This window comes from Salvelinus sp. IW2-2015, linkage group LG23, assembly GCF_002910315.2.
Source record: "Salvelinus sp. IW2-2015 linkage group LG23, ASM291031v2, whole genome shotgun sequence".
In the NCBI taxonomy this organism is placed as follows: Eukaryota; Metazoa; Chordata; class Actinopteri; order Salmoniformes; family Salmonidae; genus Salvelinus; species Salvelinus sp. IW2-2015.
The window spans coordinates 48929970-48946375 of record NC_036863.1 but is presented as its reverse complement, the minus strand read 5'-3'; the positions used below and the strand labels follow the sequence as shown (position 1 = coordinate 48946375).

The following is a 16406-nucleotide window of genomic DNA, read 5'->3' as shown; positions in this document are numbered from 1 at the left end:
GATTTTGGCGATGTCATTTACAAAATAGCCTCCAACACCCTACTCAACAAATTGGATGCAGTCTATCACAGTGCCATCCGTTTTGTCACCAAAGCCCCATATACTACCCACCACTGTGACCTGTACGCTCTCATTGGTTTGCCCTCGCTTCATACTTGTCGCCAAAACCATTTGCTCCAGGTCATCTACAAGACCCTGCTAGGTAAAGTCCCGCCTTATCTCTGCTTACTGGTCATCATAGCTGCACCCACCCGTAGCACGCGTTCCAGCAGGTATATCTCACTTGTCACCCTCAAAGCCAATTCCTCCTTTGGCCGCCTCRCCTTCCAGTTCTCTGCTGCCAATGACTGGAATGAACTACAAAAATCTCTGAAACTGGAAACACTTATTTCCCTCACTAGCTTAAAGCACCAGCTGTCAGATCACTGCACCTGTACATAGCCCATCTATAAATAGCCCAAACAACTACCTCTTCCCCTACTGTATTATTTATTTTGCTCCTTTGCACCCCAGTATTTCTACTTTGCACGCTCATCTACTGTCAAATCTACCATTCCAGTGTTTTAATTGCTATATTGTATTTACTTCGCCACCATGGCCTATGTTTGCCTTTACCTCCCTTTTCTCACCTCATTTGCTCACATTGTATATAGACTTGTTTTTGTACTGTATTATTGACTGTATGTTTGTTTTACTCCATGTGTAACTCTGTGTTGTTATATGTGTCGAACTGCTTTGCTTTATCTTGGCCAGGTCGCAGTTGTAAATGAGAGCTTGTTCTCAACTTGCCTACCTGGTTAAATAAAGGTGAAATAAAAATAAATAAACTATATAGGGAAMAGGGTGTCATTTGGGACACATACTCTTCACTGTCTCAGGATGAGGTTGAACTGGTGGAAAGCAGAGAGAGGGCATCCAGGGTTGTGGTCAGAGATTAGGCTCTCTGGGGTCACAGTTCACCGGACGCCTCTGCTGTTGTCAGTTTMACCATTTAAGGCCTGACCTGTCACATGACAACCCCTAGCCTCGTCGAAAACAAGGTTTCCCTAATCGGAAAGCCTGGTGAAGTATATGGCTGAAAGAAGCTACAAAGGGGTGGAAACCAGTGACGTCTCGCAACATGTCAAACCAATCAAATGCCTTGCTTGGGGCAGAGCTCAAAAGGTGCTCACTACACTGAAAATTAAGCTTCTTAAATGGTTCTTCCTCAGCCGTTAAGTGTGAGGTTCTTGACATGGCATCTATGGTTCTTCAGAATTCTTAAAGGTTCTTGAAATGTATGTAATCCTGCAGATGTGTCCCTTTCACAGCATACAGCAAATTGGCCAGTGTTAACTAGTGTTGATTTTACCGTGTAACATTTCAAGTGTTGATTCAGGAGGTAAATTAAGACTGTAAAGAGTTCAATTAACATTCTGTGGTGTAAAATAATCAAAGTGTTGGTGTAATTACCAGAGTTGAACCAAAACCACGCCCATCATTATCAGTATTTCTCAGCATGCTCTGTTGCAGGTTCATTTTTAGAATAGTTTGTTTCAATATATATGTTTTTGCATGTGCATTGATTAATCTTATACTACTCAAATATAAATAACATACATTTTTCTAAACTATTCCAATCTGTTACCTGGATTTATTGCACCCGTTACTGAAATAGTTGTTCCAGTTTAGATATTCTCATATCTTAGTCTTCCCAGCCCTGGCAGTCATTCTGAATGCAGGTGAATAAAAATTCTAAATGTTGGATTTCCCCACTCAGGCTGGATTCCAATAGGATTACACATCACTTTGCAAAAAGCATAATGTGCCTTTCAGGACCAGTGTGGCCTGTAAACTATGATTTTTTGAGGCCACTGTATAAAACTAAGCCCTAAAAAAAAGCCTTATAAAATATGTATTTTTTTAAATAATAAAATTTGAATGTCAACATGGTGAGAACCACAGTACTAAAAGTGAGTGAATGAAACAACCATCTCTCTGTCACTAGCAAACACAGTCATGGGTAGTACTGGTAACTCCAATATTCACTCAAAAGGCACCCTGGGACGTATGCTAATAAGGCTTAAAACCTTATTATTCAAATCTGGTCCTGGAGGGCTGAAACATTTCTGGTTTTGGATTTTTGTATGGTTCTTCAAAGAACCATCCCATTTATGGTTCTTCAGAGACCCTAAAATGGTTGCCCTATGGCATTGCTCTCAAGAACCTTATGTGGTTKCAATTTGCACCCTTACTTTTAAGAATGTAGATTAGTGCCGTAGGAGCAACKGTGTGTGAGYATGGCCGGGCGTCCCTTTTAGGGGCATYTGCGGGAGGGTTCTTAAAATGTAACATACAGGATTTAAAAATTAAAAATCAAGCCGCTGGAAGCCAGTGGGCCATTCTAGCTGTTTCGGCTAATACAACATTTATTTTTCATAAAATGTATTTCATACATTTTAGAATAACGCTGTAATGTAACAAAATGTGTAAAAAGTCAAGGGGTCTGAGTACTTTCCGAATGCACTATATATAATGAAGGTAGACTTATTTTTTGAACAACATTTATTATCATTTTCAGCATTATGCAAGACAAATTATTTTGTTTACCATAATCTATTATTCATTAAACAATTATCATATTGTCACCATCTCTTTTGAAGCCTACAGATGAGCTATAATGAGCTATAAAGGCCTATAACTAGTGCTGCGTTTTTACGTTCTGGACCGTTCAAWTGAACGGAAACGGTGCTGTACTGAACGACCAGTTGAAAAACGGGGAGGGGTTGTGGGTTGGGGAACGCTGTCAGCATGGCCACTGTCCTTTWAACAAGCCACTCGTTGCTTCAAGCCACACCCACCAAACGGGAGCAAACGTACCTCAAAGTTTGTTCAAGAACGTSCAACAACGTTTTGAGGAAACGTGTCGTTCAGTACAAACTGTTCCGCAACATAGTAAACGTGAAATCGAACTGAACGCACCTATAAAAAGCCAACTGCGTGGAAAATGAAAGGGGGYATTCTGGGAGGTGAAGTATTTTGGTGTAAGGTGTGGTTTAGAGGAGGCGGCGGTGCTTTCCAGAAGGCTTTCATAAATACCCTGAACAAGAGTGGAAGGACGGATAAACAGCAAAACATTGATTGGTTAAACACACACATAATATTCTACCAGCCCCCCACAAGACGAATTAGATGAAGCTGGGGGCGCGTTTAGTCAACAACTCCATCACCCGAATGTCTCCGTATTCATAGAGGGTGGTTTCCCAATTCCTAGGAGTCATTTCATTGGACAAGGCCGGGGATTCCTCTTCTACCATTGCATGAGCGATATTTCGGTCACAGTGTGGTARTGTCTCGTGTGGTGGGGTACTCACTTATTAGAAAGGTAAGTGCAATTCCGAATCATTGGGACGTCCACACCCTATACGCTACCCATAATTTTAACCCCAACATTTACCCTAACCCTAAAATTAACCGTAATCCTTACCAGTTAGGGTGAACCTCATCAGATTTCAAATTCAATGGGGTGACGTCAGAGTTGTACATCCCACGGATCCCGTATAGCAATGACACGGATGCATATTGAAAAGCCCTTTGCTGTAGCTGGAGAGTGGAAGGTAGGGTTTCTTCTTCGGTTAATTTCTAAACTAGTWATGTTATAGACGAACACTTATGAGGGACAGTGTTTAATTTGAGTAGGCTAGAGAATTTTATTTTATGATCAGAGATGTGTCGTATAATGGTAGAGAGAGAGAGAGAATGAGAGTAAAGGGACAGCCAGACAGTCAGCAATGGTCTGCCTTTCCAGAAAAATGACTGTAAATCAACAAGGGTCTTTATGAATATTTCATTTTATATTATYGCAGCAAGAGCAGAGGGATCTTTGGCTGAGGTCACGACAATCACACATTTTTCAAGTCATGTTTTTTCTTCAAATGTCATTCTTTAGATTATTTACATTCTTGTTGAATATTACAAATGTCAAAATATCAAAATATATCCTCCCCTCCTTTTACATGGTAGCCTACTATTTGAGATTGTGGATGTGCAAACTGAGGCCGGGGTATGCTTGTAAGGGCTTGCCTTGCAAYCATCTGTGCTGTTGGTCTACAGGAGGCTGGAGAGAGTTGATGTACAGGGCTCGTTTATCTGTATGGCAGATGGTTCGRGCGATCTACCGTGTGTGCTGCTTGCGCTCATATATCTCCGTTTTCTACAACAGATTACATTTTAATATTCCATCTCCACACGCGCCTTCTCGAAATTATTTAATTTTGGCAGCATCCAGAATGGGGGTTGGGGGTTACGTTGCCTCTCACGCGACTCCTAGGCTACAACATGGTGATCCATTTATACAAGCATATACATCCCTATTATAGAGAGCATGTTCCTCCACCATGCATTATTGAAACTCGGCGTCTTTGCCAGAAATACACGTCAGAACCATTTTATGGGTGGGCTACTGTATGACATCACGCCCAGCGTAGAAATACTGCTGGACCCATCATTGATTGAAGAGGTGGAGGGGGGATGACATTCCTAAAAAGCAACTGTTCGCAATCGCAAACATTTTTATCATGAGGCAATTTGCAACGTTATTATTTCTCAACACAATACTTTATGATTTTGTAAGGCATTTAATATCAAGATCATAGTAGTAGCCTGTTGTTATTTTATCATAAACATTAGGAAAAAGGCTGAATTTCTCATTGTATTTTATCAGGGTACACTGTGGTCTGACGTTGTGCTCCTCTTTCCTCTTCTCTCCTCCCACAGGTTAGAAAGTCTTGGTCTGAGTAGCAGGGTGGTAGGATGGCGGAAGGTAAGAACATAGCATGGCCTGCTCCTCTGGATCTCCTATGGCTAATCTGTTCATTGTAACAACTGTATTATAACCTGTATCATAAGTGTTAGAACTGTACTATAACTATACGAAAACAGTATTGCATTATTGTATACGTGGTTTGTATATGTACAGTGCAGTCAGAAAGTATTCAMACCCCTTGACTTTTTRCCACATTTTGTTARGCTACAGCCTTGTTCTAAAATGGATTACGTTTGGTTTTTTTTCCTCATCAATCTACACACAATACCCCATAATGATGAAGCAAAAACACGTCAACAGTGAAYAGACGACTCCGGGATGCTGGCCTTCTAGGCAGAGTTGCAAAGAAAAAGCCATATCTCAGACTGGACAATAAAAAGAAAAGATTAAGATGGGGAAAAGAACACAGACACTGGACAGAGGAACTCTGCCTTGAAGGCCAGCAGCCCGGAGTCGCCTCTTCACTGTTGACGTTGAGACTGGTGTTTTGCGGGTACTATTTAATGAAGCTGCCAGTTGAGGCGTCTGTTTCACAAACAAAGACACTCTAATGTACTTGTCCTCTTGRTCAGTTGTGCACCGGGGCCTCCCACTCCCCTTTCTATTCTGGTTAGAGCCAGTTTGCGCTGTTCTGTGAAGGAAGTAGTACACAGCGTTGTACCAGATCTTCAGTTTCTTGGCAATTTCTCGCATGGAACAGCCTTCATTTCTCAGAAAAAGAATAGACTGACGAGTTTCAGAAGAAAGTGCTTTGTTTCTGGACGTTTTGAGCCTGTAATCGAACCCATAAGTGCTGATGCTCCAGATACTCAACTAGTCTAAAGAAGCCAGTTTTATTGCTTCTTTAATCAGAACAACAGTTTTCAGCTGTGCTAACATAATTACAAAAGAGTTTTCTAATGATCAATTAGCCTTTTAAAATGATAAACTTGGTTTAGCTAACACAACGTGCCATTGGAACAAAGGAGTGAGGGTTGCTGATAATGGGCCTCTGTACACCTATGTAGATATTCCATTCAAAAATCAACCGTTTCCAGCAACAATAGTCATTTACAACATTAACAATGTCTACACTGTATTTATGATCAATTTTATGTTATTTTAATGGACAAAAAATGTGCTTTTCTTTCAAAAACAAGGACATTTCTAAGTGACCCCAAACTTTTGACGGTAGTGTAAGTATTCAGTCCCTTTACTCAGTACTTTATTGAAGCACCTTTAGCAGCGATTACAGTCTCAAGTCTTCTTGCGTATGAGCTACAKGCTTGGCACACCTGCATTTGGGGAGTGTCTCCCATTCTTCTCTGCAGATCCTCTCAAGCTCTGTCAGGTTGGATGGGGAGRGTCGCTGCACAGCTATTTTCAGGTCTTTCCAGAGATGTTCGACCGGGTTCAAGTCAAGGACATCCAGAGACTTGTCCTGAAATCACTCCTGCGTTGTCTTGGCTGTGTGCTTAGGGTCGTTGACCTGTTGGAAGGTGAACCTTCGCCCCAGTCTGAGGTCCTGAGCGCTCTGGAGCAGGTTTTCATCAAGGATCTCTCTGTACTTTGCTCTGTTCATCTTTCCCTTGATCCTGACTAGTCTCCCAGTCCCTGACGCTGAAAAACATCCCCACAGCATGATGCTGCCACCACCGTACTTCACTATAGGGATGGTGCCAGGTTTCCTCCAGACGTGACACTGGCATTCAGGTCAAAGAGTTTAATCTTGGTTTCATCAGATCAGAGAATCTTGTTTTTCATGGTCTGAGAGTCTTTAGGTYCCTTTTGGCAAACCAAGCAGGCTGTCATGTGCCTTTTAGGGCTTCCATCTGGCCACTCTACCATAAAGGCCTGATTGATGGAGTGCTGCAGAGATGGTTGTCCTTCTGGAAGGTTCTCCCATCTCCACAGGYGAACTCTGGAGCTCTGTCAGAGTTTCCATCWGYTTCTTGGTCACCTCACTGACCAAGGCCCTTCTCCCCCAATTACTCAGTTTGGCTGGGCGGCCAGCTCTAGGAAGAGTTTTGGTGGTTCCAAACTTCTTCCATTAAAGAATGATAGAGGCCACTGTGTTCTTGGGCACCTTCAATACTGCAGAKWTTTTTTGGTACCCWTCCCCAGATCTGTGCCTCGACARAATCCTGTCTCGGAGKTCTACGGACAATTCCTTCGACCTCATGGCTTGGTTTTTGCTCTGATATGCACTGTCAGCTGTGGGACCTTATATAGACAGGTTTGTGCCTTTCCAAATCATGTCCAATCAATTGAATTTACCACAGGTGGACTCCAATCAAGTTGTAGAAACATCTCAAGGATGATCAATGGAAACAGGATGCACCTGAGCTAAATTTTGAGTCTCATAGCAAAGGGTCTGAATACTTATGTAAATAAGGAAAAATGTCATTTGTAAAAATGTCTAAAAAAAACATTTTTCACTTTGTCATTATAGGGTATTGTGTGTAGATTGATGAGCATTTTTTAAAATGTAATCCATTTTAGATTAAGTATGTAATTTAACAAAATGTGGAAAATTGAAGGGGTCTGAATACTTTCCGAATGCGTTGTATCATTTGTTCTCTCTGTGTGCCTCCCAAATGGCACCCTAGTCCCTGTATAGCGCTCTACTTTTGACCAAAGCCCATAGGGAATGGTTGCCATTTGGGACACAGCCTTTGGGACACAGCCCATTGGAGAGGGAACACTGTGTGTGTGTGTGTGTGTGTGTGTGTGTGTGTGTGTGTGTGTGTGTTGTGTGTGTGTGTGTGTGTGTGTGTGTGTGTGTGTGTGTGTGCGTGTGTGTGTTGTGTGTGTGTGTGTGTGTGTGTGTGTGTGTGTGGTGTGGGTGTATTCAACAGATGTGTGAATACATTAGAATAGATAACCAAGGTCAACCAGCCGCAGCTCTCCTCCACGCAGAGTGAGTGTGTGTGTGTTTGTGTGTGTGTGTGTTTGTGTCATGCTATTTCATGTCTCTCTCGCTGTGAGTCAGTTGCATTCCTAGATGGGAAGGATGCTCACAAACACACACAGCTCACGCTCCAATCTTTCTCTCTGTAGCGTTCCTAGATGGGAAGGATGCTCACTCTCTCCTCAAGCGCTTCCCCCGAGCCAACAGTTTCCTGGAGGAGTTCAGACAGGGTAACATCGAACGGGAGTGTGTGGAGGAGAGCTGCAGCTTCGAGGAGGCCAATGAAGTGTTCGAGAACAAGAGAGAACAGTAAATGATATCACACTCCTCTTTAGATACACAGATTTATTGATGACTGGGCTGAATAATTGAGTTCTGGTTATTGAGTTTTGGTTATACATGTATGTGCCCATACAGTATGTGTGTTATAACAAACGTCTCTCTCTCCCTCCTCTTCCCCTCTTTCCTCACTTCTCTCCTCTCTGTCCCTCTCTTCTGTCCTCTCTACTCCTCTTTACACCCTCTCCTCTTCTCCTTGCCTCCCCTATCCTATCCTCTCCTCTCTTCCCCCCTCTCCTCTCTCCTCCCCTCTCCTCGCAGGTTGACGGTTATTGTCATGAATCTGAGCAAATAATTACAGTTGAAGTCGGAAGTTTACATACACCTTAGCCAAATACATTTAAACTTAGTTTTTCACAATTCCTGAAATTTATCCTAGTAAAAATAAGTTGGGTGAATTTTGGCCCATTCCTCCTGCCAGAGCTGGTGTAACTGAGTCAGGTTTGTAGGCCTCCTTGCTCGCACAGCTTTTTCAGTTCTGCCACAAATTTTCTATGGGATTGAGGTCAGGGCTTTGTGATGGCCTCTCCAATACCTTGACTTTCATGTCCTTAAGCCATTCCACAACTTTGGAAGTATGCTTGGGGTCATTGTCCATTTAGAAGACCCATTTGCGACCAGGCTTTAACTTCCTGACTGATGTCTTGAGATGTTGCTTCAATATATCCACATCATTTTCCTACCTCATGATGCCATCTATTTTGTGAAGTGCACCAGTTCCTCCTGCAGCAAAGCACCCCCACAACATGATGCTGCACCCCCATGCTTTCGGTTGGGATGGTGTTCTTCGGCTTTCAAGCCTCCCCCTTTTTCCTCCAAACATAACGATGGTCATTATGGCCAAACAGTGCTGTTTTTGTTTCATCAGACCAGAGGACATTTCTCAGAAAATTACGATCTTTGTCCCCATGTGCAGTTGCAAACCGTAGTCTGGCTTTTTATGGCAGTTTTGGAGCAGTGGCTTCTTCCTTGCTGAGCGGCCTTTCAGGTTATGTTGATATGGGACTTGTTTTACTGTGGATATAGATACTTTTGTACCTGTTTCCTCCAGGATCTCCACAAGGTCCTTTGCTGTGTTCTGGGATTGATTTTCACTTTTCACACCAAAGTGCGTTCATCTCTAGGAGACAGAACGTGTCTCCTTCCTGAGCGGTATGACGGCTGTGTGGCTCCATGGTGTTTATACTTGTGTAATATTGTTTGTACAGATTAACGTAGTACCTTCAGGCGTTTGGAGATTGCTCCCAAGGATGACCAGACTTGTGAGGTCTAAATTTTTTATCTGAGGTCTTGGCTGATTTTTTTGATTTTCCCATGATGTCAAGCAAAGTGGCACTGAGTTTGAAGGTAGGCTTGAATGCATCCACAGGTACACCTCCAATTGACTCAAATTATGTCAATTAGCCCATCAGAAGCTTCTAAAGCCATGACATCATTTTTCTGGAATTTTCCAAGCTGTTTAAAGGTACAGGCAACTTAGTGTATGTAAACGTCTGACCCACTGGAATTGTGATACAGTGAATTATAAGTGAAATAATCTGTCTGTAAACAATTGTTGGAAAAATTACTTGTGTCATGCACAAAGTAGATGTCCTAACCGAATTTCCAAAACTATAGTTTGTTAACAAGAAATGCGTGGAGTGGTTGAAAAACGAGTTTTAATGACTCCAACCTAAGTGTATGTAACTTCCGACTTCAACTGTATTATTACTTAACTGTTTCCACAGCATTCTTTAGTTTGCTCAACTTTTTGGTCCAACTGATACTGATCAAATATTATTATTACTTAACTGTTTCCAATGCCTTTCTTATAGTTTATTCAACTTTTTGGTCCAACTGTTAACGATCAAATAATTATTGTTGTCCAAACTTGACTCCAATACAGTACCAGCAGCGTATGTGATGAGTCAAAAGAGACTAGTGCAAAAAGGGTCAATGTAGATTTCCGGGTAGTTATGGTTAACTATTTAACTAACAACCTATTGGTTCACAGCATCCATTCTTCCAGCTACGCCACCATGTCTGTGTCAATAACTGGTTTCACCTCTATATACCTCTTCGCACAGGACTAGTATTACTATAGAACATCGGTTATGTAATTATACCCAAGCTGTCCGTTTTTCCAGTTGATGATTCAGACAGGACTAGTATTACTATAGAACATCGGTTATGTAATTATTACCCAGCACGTCTTTTTCCCAGTGGATGATTCAGACAGGACTAGTATTACTATAGGACATCTCTTTGTGTAATTATTACCCCCAGCATTCTGTTTTTCCAGTGGATGGTTCAGACAGGACTAGTATAACTATAGAACATCGGCTATGTAATTATTACCCAGCATGTCTGTTTTTCCAGTGGATGATTCAGACAGGACTGGTATAACTATAGAACATTGGTTATGTAATCATTACCAAGCATGTCTGTTTTTCCCAGTGGATGATTCAGACAGGACTAGTATAACTACAGAACATCGGTTATGTAATTATTACCGCCGCATTACTGTTTTTCCAAGGGATGATTCAGACAGGACTAGTATTACTATAGGACATCTGTTATGTAATTATTACCCAGCATTTCTGTTTTTCCAGTGGATGGTTCAGACAGGACTAGTATTACTATGGAACACTGTTATGTAATTATTACCGGCGCATTACTGTTTTTCCAAGGATAATTCAGACAGGACTAGTATTACTATAGAACATCGGTTATGTAATTATTACCCAGCATGTCTGTTTTTCCTGTGGATGATTCGTACAGGACTGTATAACTACAGAACATTGGTTATGTAATTATTACTCAGCATGTCTGTTTTTCCAGTGGATTTCAGACAGGACTAGTTATAACTATAGAACATGGCTATGTAATTATTACCCCAGCATGTCTGTTTTCCAGTGGATGATTCGTACAGGACTGGTATTACTATAGAACATTGGTTATGTAATCATTACCACAGCATCTCTGTTTTCCCAGTGGATGATTCAGACAGGACTAGTATAACTACAGAACATCGGTTATGTAATTATTACGCCGCATTACTGTTTTTCCAGGGATGATTCAGACAGGACTAATATACTATAGGACATCTGTATGTAATTATTACCCAGCATGTCTTTTTTCCAGTGGATGTTTCAGACAGGACTAGTATTACTATAGAACATCGGTTATCAATTTTTACCCCAGCACGTCTGTTTTTCCAGTGGTGATTCAGACAGGACTAGTATTACTATAGAACATCGGTTATGTAATTATTACCCCAGCATGTCTGTTTTTCAGTGGATGATTCAGACAGGACTAGTATTACTATAGAATATCGGTAATGTAATTATTACCCCAGCATTACTGTTTTTCCACTGGAGGATTCAGACAGGACTAGTATTACTATAGAATATCGGTAATGTAATTATTACCCCAGCATTACTGTCCGGATATCAGACAGGACTAGTATTACTATAGAAATCGGTAATGTATTATTACCCCAGCATTACTGTTTTTCCAGTGGATGATTCAGACAGTACTAGTATTACTATAGAACATCGGTTATCAATTATTACCCAGCACGTCTGTTTTCCGTGGATGATTCAGACAGGACTAGTATTACTATAGAACATCGGTTTGTAATTATTACCCCAGCATGTCTGTTTTTCCGTGGATGATTCAGACAGGACTGGTATTACTATAGATCATTGTTATGTAATTATTACCCCAGCATTACTGTTTTCCAGTGGAGGATTCAGACAGGACTAGTATTACTATAGAAATATCGGTAAATGTAATTATTCCCCAGCATTCTGTTTTTCCAGTGGAGGATTCAGACAGGACTAGTATTACTATAGGACATCTGTTATGTAATTATTACCCCAGCATTTCTGTTTTCCAGTGGATGGTTCAGACAGGACTAGTATTACTATAGACACCTGTTATGTAATTATTACCCACGCATTACTGTTTTTCCAAGGGATAATTCAGACAGGACTAGTATTACTATAGAACATCGGTTATGTAATTATTACCCGCAGCTGTCTGTTTTTCCTGTGGATGATTCGAACAGGACTAGATAACTACAGAACATGTTATGTAATTATTACTCAGCATGTCTGTTTTTCCAGTGGATTATTCAGACAGGACTAGTATAACTATAGAACATTGTATGTAATTATTCCCCAGCATGTCTGTTTTTCCAGTGGATGATTCGTACAGGACTGGTATTACTATAGAACATTGGTTATGTAATCATTACGACAGCATCTCTGTTTCCCAGTGGTGATTCAGACAGGACTAGTATACTACAGAACATCGGTTATGTAATTATTACGCCGCATTACTGTTTTTCAAGGGATGATCAGACAGGACTATATTACTATAGGACATCTGTTATGCAATTATTACCCAGCATGTCTTTTTTTCCAGTGATGTTTCAGACAGGACTAGTATTACTATAGAAATCGGTTATCCAATTTTTACCCAGCACGTCTGTTTTCCAGTGGTGGATTCAGACAGGACTAATATTACTATAGAACATCTGTTATGTAATTATTACCTCCGCATGTCTTTTTTTCCAGTGGATGATTCAGACAGTACTAGTATTACTATAGAACATCGGTTATCCAATTATTACTCCAGCACGTCTGTTTTTCCAGTGGGTGATTCAGACAGGACTAGTATTACTATAGAACATCGTTATGTAATTATTACCCAGCATGTCTGTTTTTCCAGTGGATGATTCAGACAGGACTGTATTACTATAGACATTGGTTATGTAATTATTACCCAGCATGTACTGTTTTTCCAGTGGAGGATTCAGACAGGACTAGTATTACTATAGATAATCGGTAATGTAATTATTACCCAGCATTACTGTTTTTCCAGTGAGGATTCAGACAGGACTAGTATTACTATAGAATATCGGTAATGTAATTATTACCCCAGCATTATGTTTTTCCAGTGGATGATTCAGACAGTACTAGTATTACTATAGAACATCGGTTATCAATTATTACTCCAGCGTCTGTTTTTCAGTGGGTGATTCAGACAGGACTGTATACTAAGAATTCGGTTATTGTAATTATTACCCCAGCATGTCTGTTTTTCCAGTGGATGATTCAGACAGGACTGGTATTATATAGATCATTGGGTATGTAATTATTACCCCAGCATTACTGTTTTTCCAGTGGAGATTCAGACAGGACTAGTATTACTATAGAATATCGGTAATGTAATTATTACCCCAGCATTACTGTTTTTCCAGTGGAGATTCAGACAGGACTAGTATTACTATAGAATATCGGTAATGTAATTATTACCCCAGCATGTCTGTTTTTCCAGTGGATGATTTGCCAAAAACTGCCCTGTAATTTTTTTTTTTTCTTTTTCAAAATTGACCGATATGACGGAGTGAAGATATTTCAAAGTTTTATGGATTGCCTAGTATTGGCCTAATGCTTTCAGTTTGGCGAAAGACATAATGCATATCAATAAGAACCATGAACTGTAACCTATGCAGACATTTAAATTCTTGACGTATTTTGCAATTGATCAATTCATTGACAATATCGTCCACTTCATCTTTTAAAAGAGAAGTTTGGCACCAGGAAAGTTGATATGTGACAAAGCTTATCATTCATGTGTAGGCTATGTGCATAGCACTTTGTTTTAAGCGCCAATTTGTTCCCATGTTTTTACCCAAACTGGATGCAGCACCTGTTAAACTCTGTAATATCCCTCAAACACAGGGATGACGATTTGCACGGGCTAAGTATTATCAGAGGAACCTGGGAGTTTGCCGAAAAACAGTAGGATTTTAGGGCTGGGATAATAACCTTCCTGCCAAGTAAAAACGACTGACATGGCAGATTCGGACGGGACTAAAATGATGGATGTGGTGATTTGGGCTCGTGCACATAATTTCATTACCTGAGCTCCCCCAGTAAAACTTATCCCATCCCAATAGGACTTTAAGGTTGTATTTTGCACTTTAAAGTACATCTCAGAGCTAAGGTATACTTTTAAGTGCAACGTGTAGCCATACAGGTGAAATCAGTTATTGACACAGATGTAGCAGGTGTAGCACAGGTGTAGCAGGAAGATTGGAATGCTGTGAACCAGTAGGTTGTCAGTTCAAATCCCAGGTGTAGACATGCTGGACATGAATTACTGTATAAACGATGTAATCATGTACTGTATGTGAACTATGTACAGTACATGTAAGTTTGAAGAAGTTGTATGTGAAAATCACTGTGTTTAACTAGTTCCACAACCTTTTTTCGGTAAGATGTCCCAGAAATAATTTCAAGTTGAATGAACATATGAGACACTTTGASCAAACACGTTTTAATTTGACAGAGTTTTTTGGCAAATGTTGTCACATTTTTTTTAAGTTCAGGTAACACTTTGACCAAAAAGTTGAGTAAACAAAAAAAAACACTTACTTAATAATATTTAGMTGAAACAATTGTTATTATTTTTTACAGTGTAGATGGGCCAGCTGCAAAATCAAAATTGGCTATATCGTAAAAATTCATGAAAACAGAAATTCGCTTTTTGGTCTTAATAAATGCCAACCTGCCTCTACTCTCCACCAGATGGAGTTCTGGAAGACTCGCAGTGTGTACACGGTGAGCAGCCACGAGCAGACCAGGGACGGCCGTTCAGAGGGCCACCTCTACATGGTGGTTCCCCTGCTGGGCGTGGCTCTCCTCCTCCTCATCGCCCTCTTCCTCATCTGGAGGTGCCAGCTGCAGAAGGCCACACGGCGGKGGCCCGCCTACACCCAGAACCGCTACATGAACAACCGCAACACCCGCAGCCTGCCGCGCATCCTGGTCCACCGGGACACGCCGMCCCACTCCGAGACCCCCTTATCCAGGCCCACAGTGGTGGTGAGTGGGGTGGAGAGAGTAGTAGGAGGAGGAAGTGGAGGAGGGTCGCTGGTTTGCGCCGCAAACGTTCCCCAAGAACCCCATTCCCACCCTCAGAACACTCGCTCCGCCCTGTACGTCCAGGATCCGTCTGTGTCAGTAGCGTCGCGTCTCTCCGGTGCCACACCTCCTCCTTCCTACGAGGAGGTGACAGGACACCTGGAGAGCAGCAGCGACGAGGTGTCGGCGCCGTACAGCGACCCTCCGCCCAAATATGAGGAGATTGTCAAGGAGAAGTAAGCAGAGGGAGGGAGAGAGGGATGGAGGGAGGCTGGGCCYGGGGCCATATTGTCAGATCCATCCCTCCCTCCATTGTTCTTGTCTCTGGTCTGAGGGGCTGGCAAACTGCTAGCTATCCGTGGGAAAGAATGCACTGTGGTATCTACTATCTCGGAGCACTTGCTGTATCTATCGCTGACTGACTACAGTACAAGGTTTGGAACGACGATGATCTGTGCTACACTGTGTTTCCTTCTTGAGTTATCTATCTTGCCAATGCCTGGGGCCTGGCGGTCTGTTTTGATTTGGCGTTGTTGTTATGCGTCAGCGTTTCTCACTGTACTCTGAATGTGGTGGTCCTTGTTTACTAGTGCGTATGACTCTGCAGTGAAGCGCTATATCCATAATAACTGTATATTTATACCGTATACTTTTCCACCTTTCTCTCATCACACCAGCTGTAGCTAGTCACTTGGCGAAATGCAATCCCTGCGTCGACACTGCCTGCCCCCCCCCCCCTAAACACTGAAGAAAAGACACCAGTTCCCGGACACCCTGAGGCACACCTTTAAATGTGCCAGCCATCCCAAATGGTGCCCTATTCCCTACATAGTGTACTCACTACTTTTGACCAGGGCCATTTGGGACGTGGGTGTGAGAGGAATGGAACCTTGCCAAGTCACCCTGCATCCCCCTGAGAGGAAGAGACTACTGTGTGGATGAAGGAAGTGAGGAAGCTTCCAAGCCCTCAGTGGTACTTCTTCCTCACCAGAGTTGTGCCGTGACTCGTGACGAAGGAGAGTTGATTTGCCAAATGTGCACTGCTGATTACGTGTACTGCCGTCTGAACACACAAAATGAAAGGGAAAAAGTATATTCTTTCATTTGTTGAAAGTAGTATGGTTTAACAGACAGAAACAGTAGCCGGTGCTTGTGGACTATGGGACTATAGGACTATCTTATCATGAAGAGYATGCAGCCAGACACAGCGGATTCGTTGGGATCCTCAGTGTTTCTCCTCTTTGCCTGAATCCAACGTCAAGGCCGTCTTTCTCCACATACATCCTCTGGTCATGGAAGGGCCTTGAATTAAGAGGAAACGGATGCACTCCAAGTGTATGGTGGGAAGAACACGCATACTATCTCAAAATGTCAATCAGGTATTTGAGGTTTTGGCTAATTAGAAAATCATTGAATGACCTGATAATCTTACACACAAACAAAGACACAACAGGTA

The 16406-nt window shown here is 41.8% G+C and overlaps 1 protein-coding gene across 1 annotated transcript; it reads left to right on the top strand.

Annotated features, from left to right (window-relative positions):
• The first annotated feature begins 3371 nt into the window (after positions 1-3371).
• On the top strand, positions 3372-16406 carry LOC111950099 (transmembrane gamma-carboxyglutamic acid protein 3). Its single transcript, XM_023967454.2, has 5 exons — positions 3372-3596; positions 4756-4801; positions 7844-8003; positions 10794-10797; positions 14615-16406. The coding sequence occupies exons 2-5, from the start codon at positions 4792-4794 to the stop codon at positions 15188-15190; spliced, it is 750 nt and encodes a 249-aa protein (XP_023823222.1). The 5' UTR covers positions 3372-3596; positions 4756-4791; the 3' UTR covers positions 15191-16406.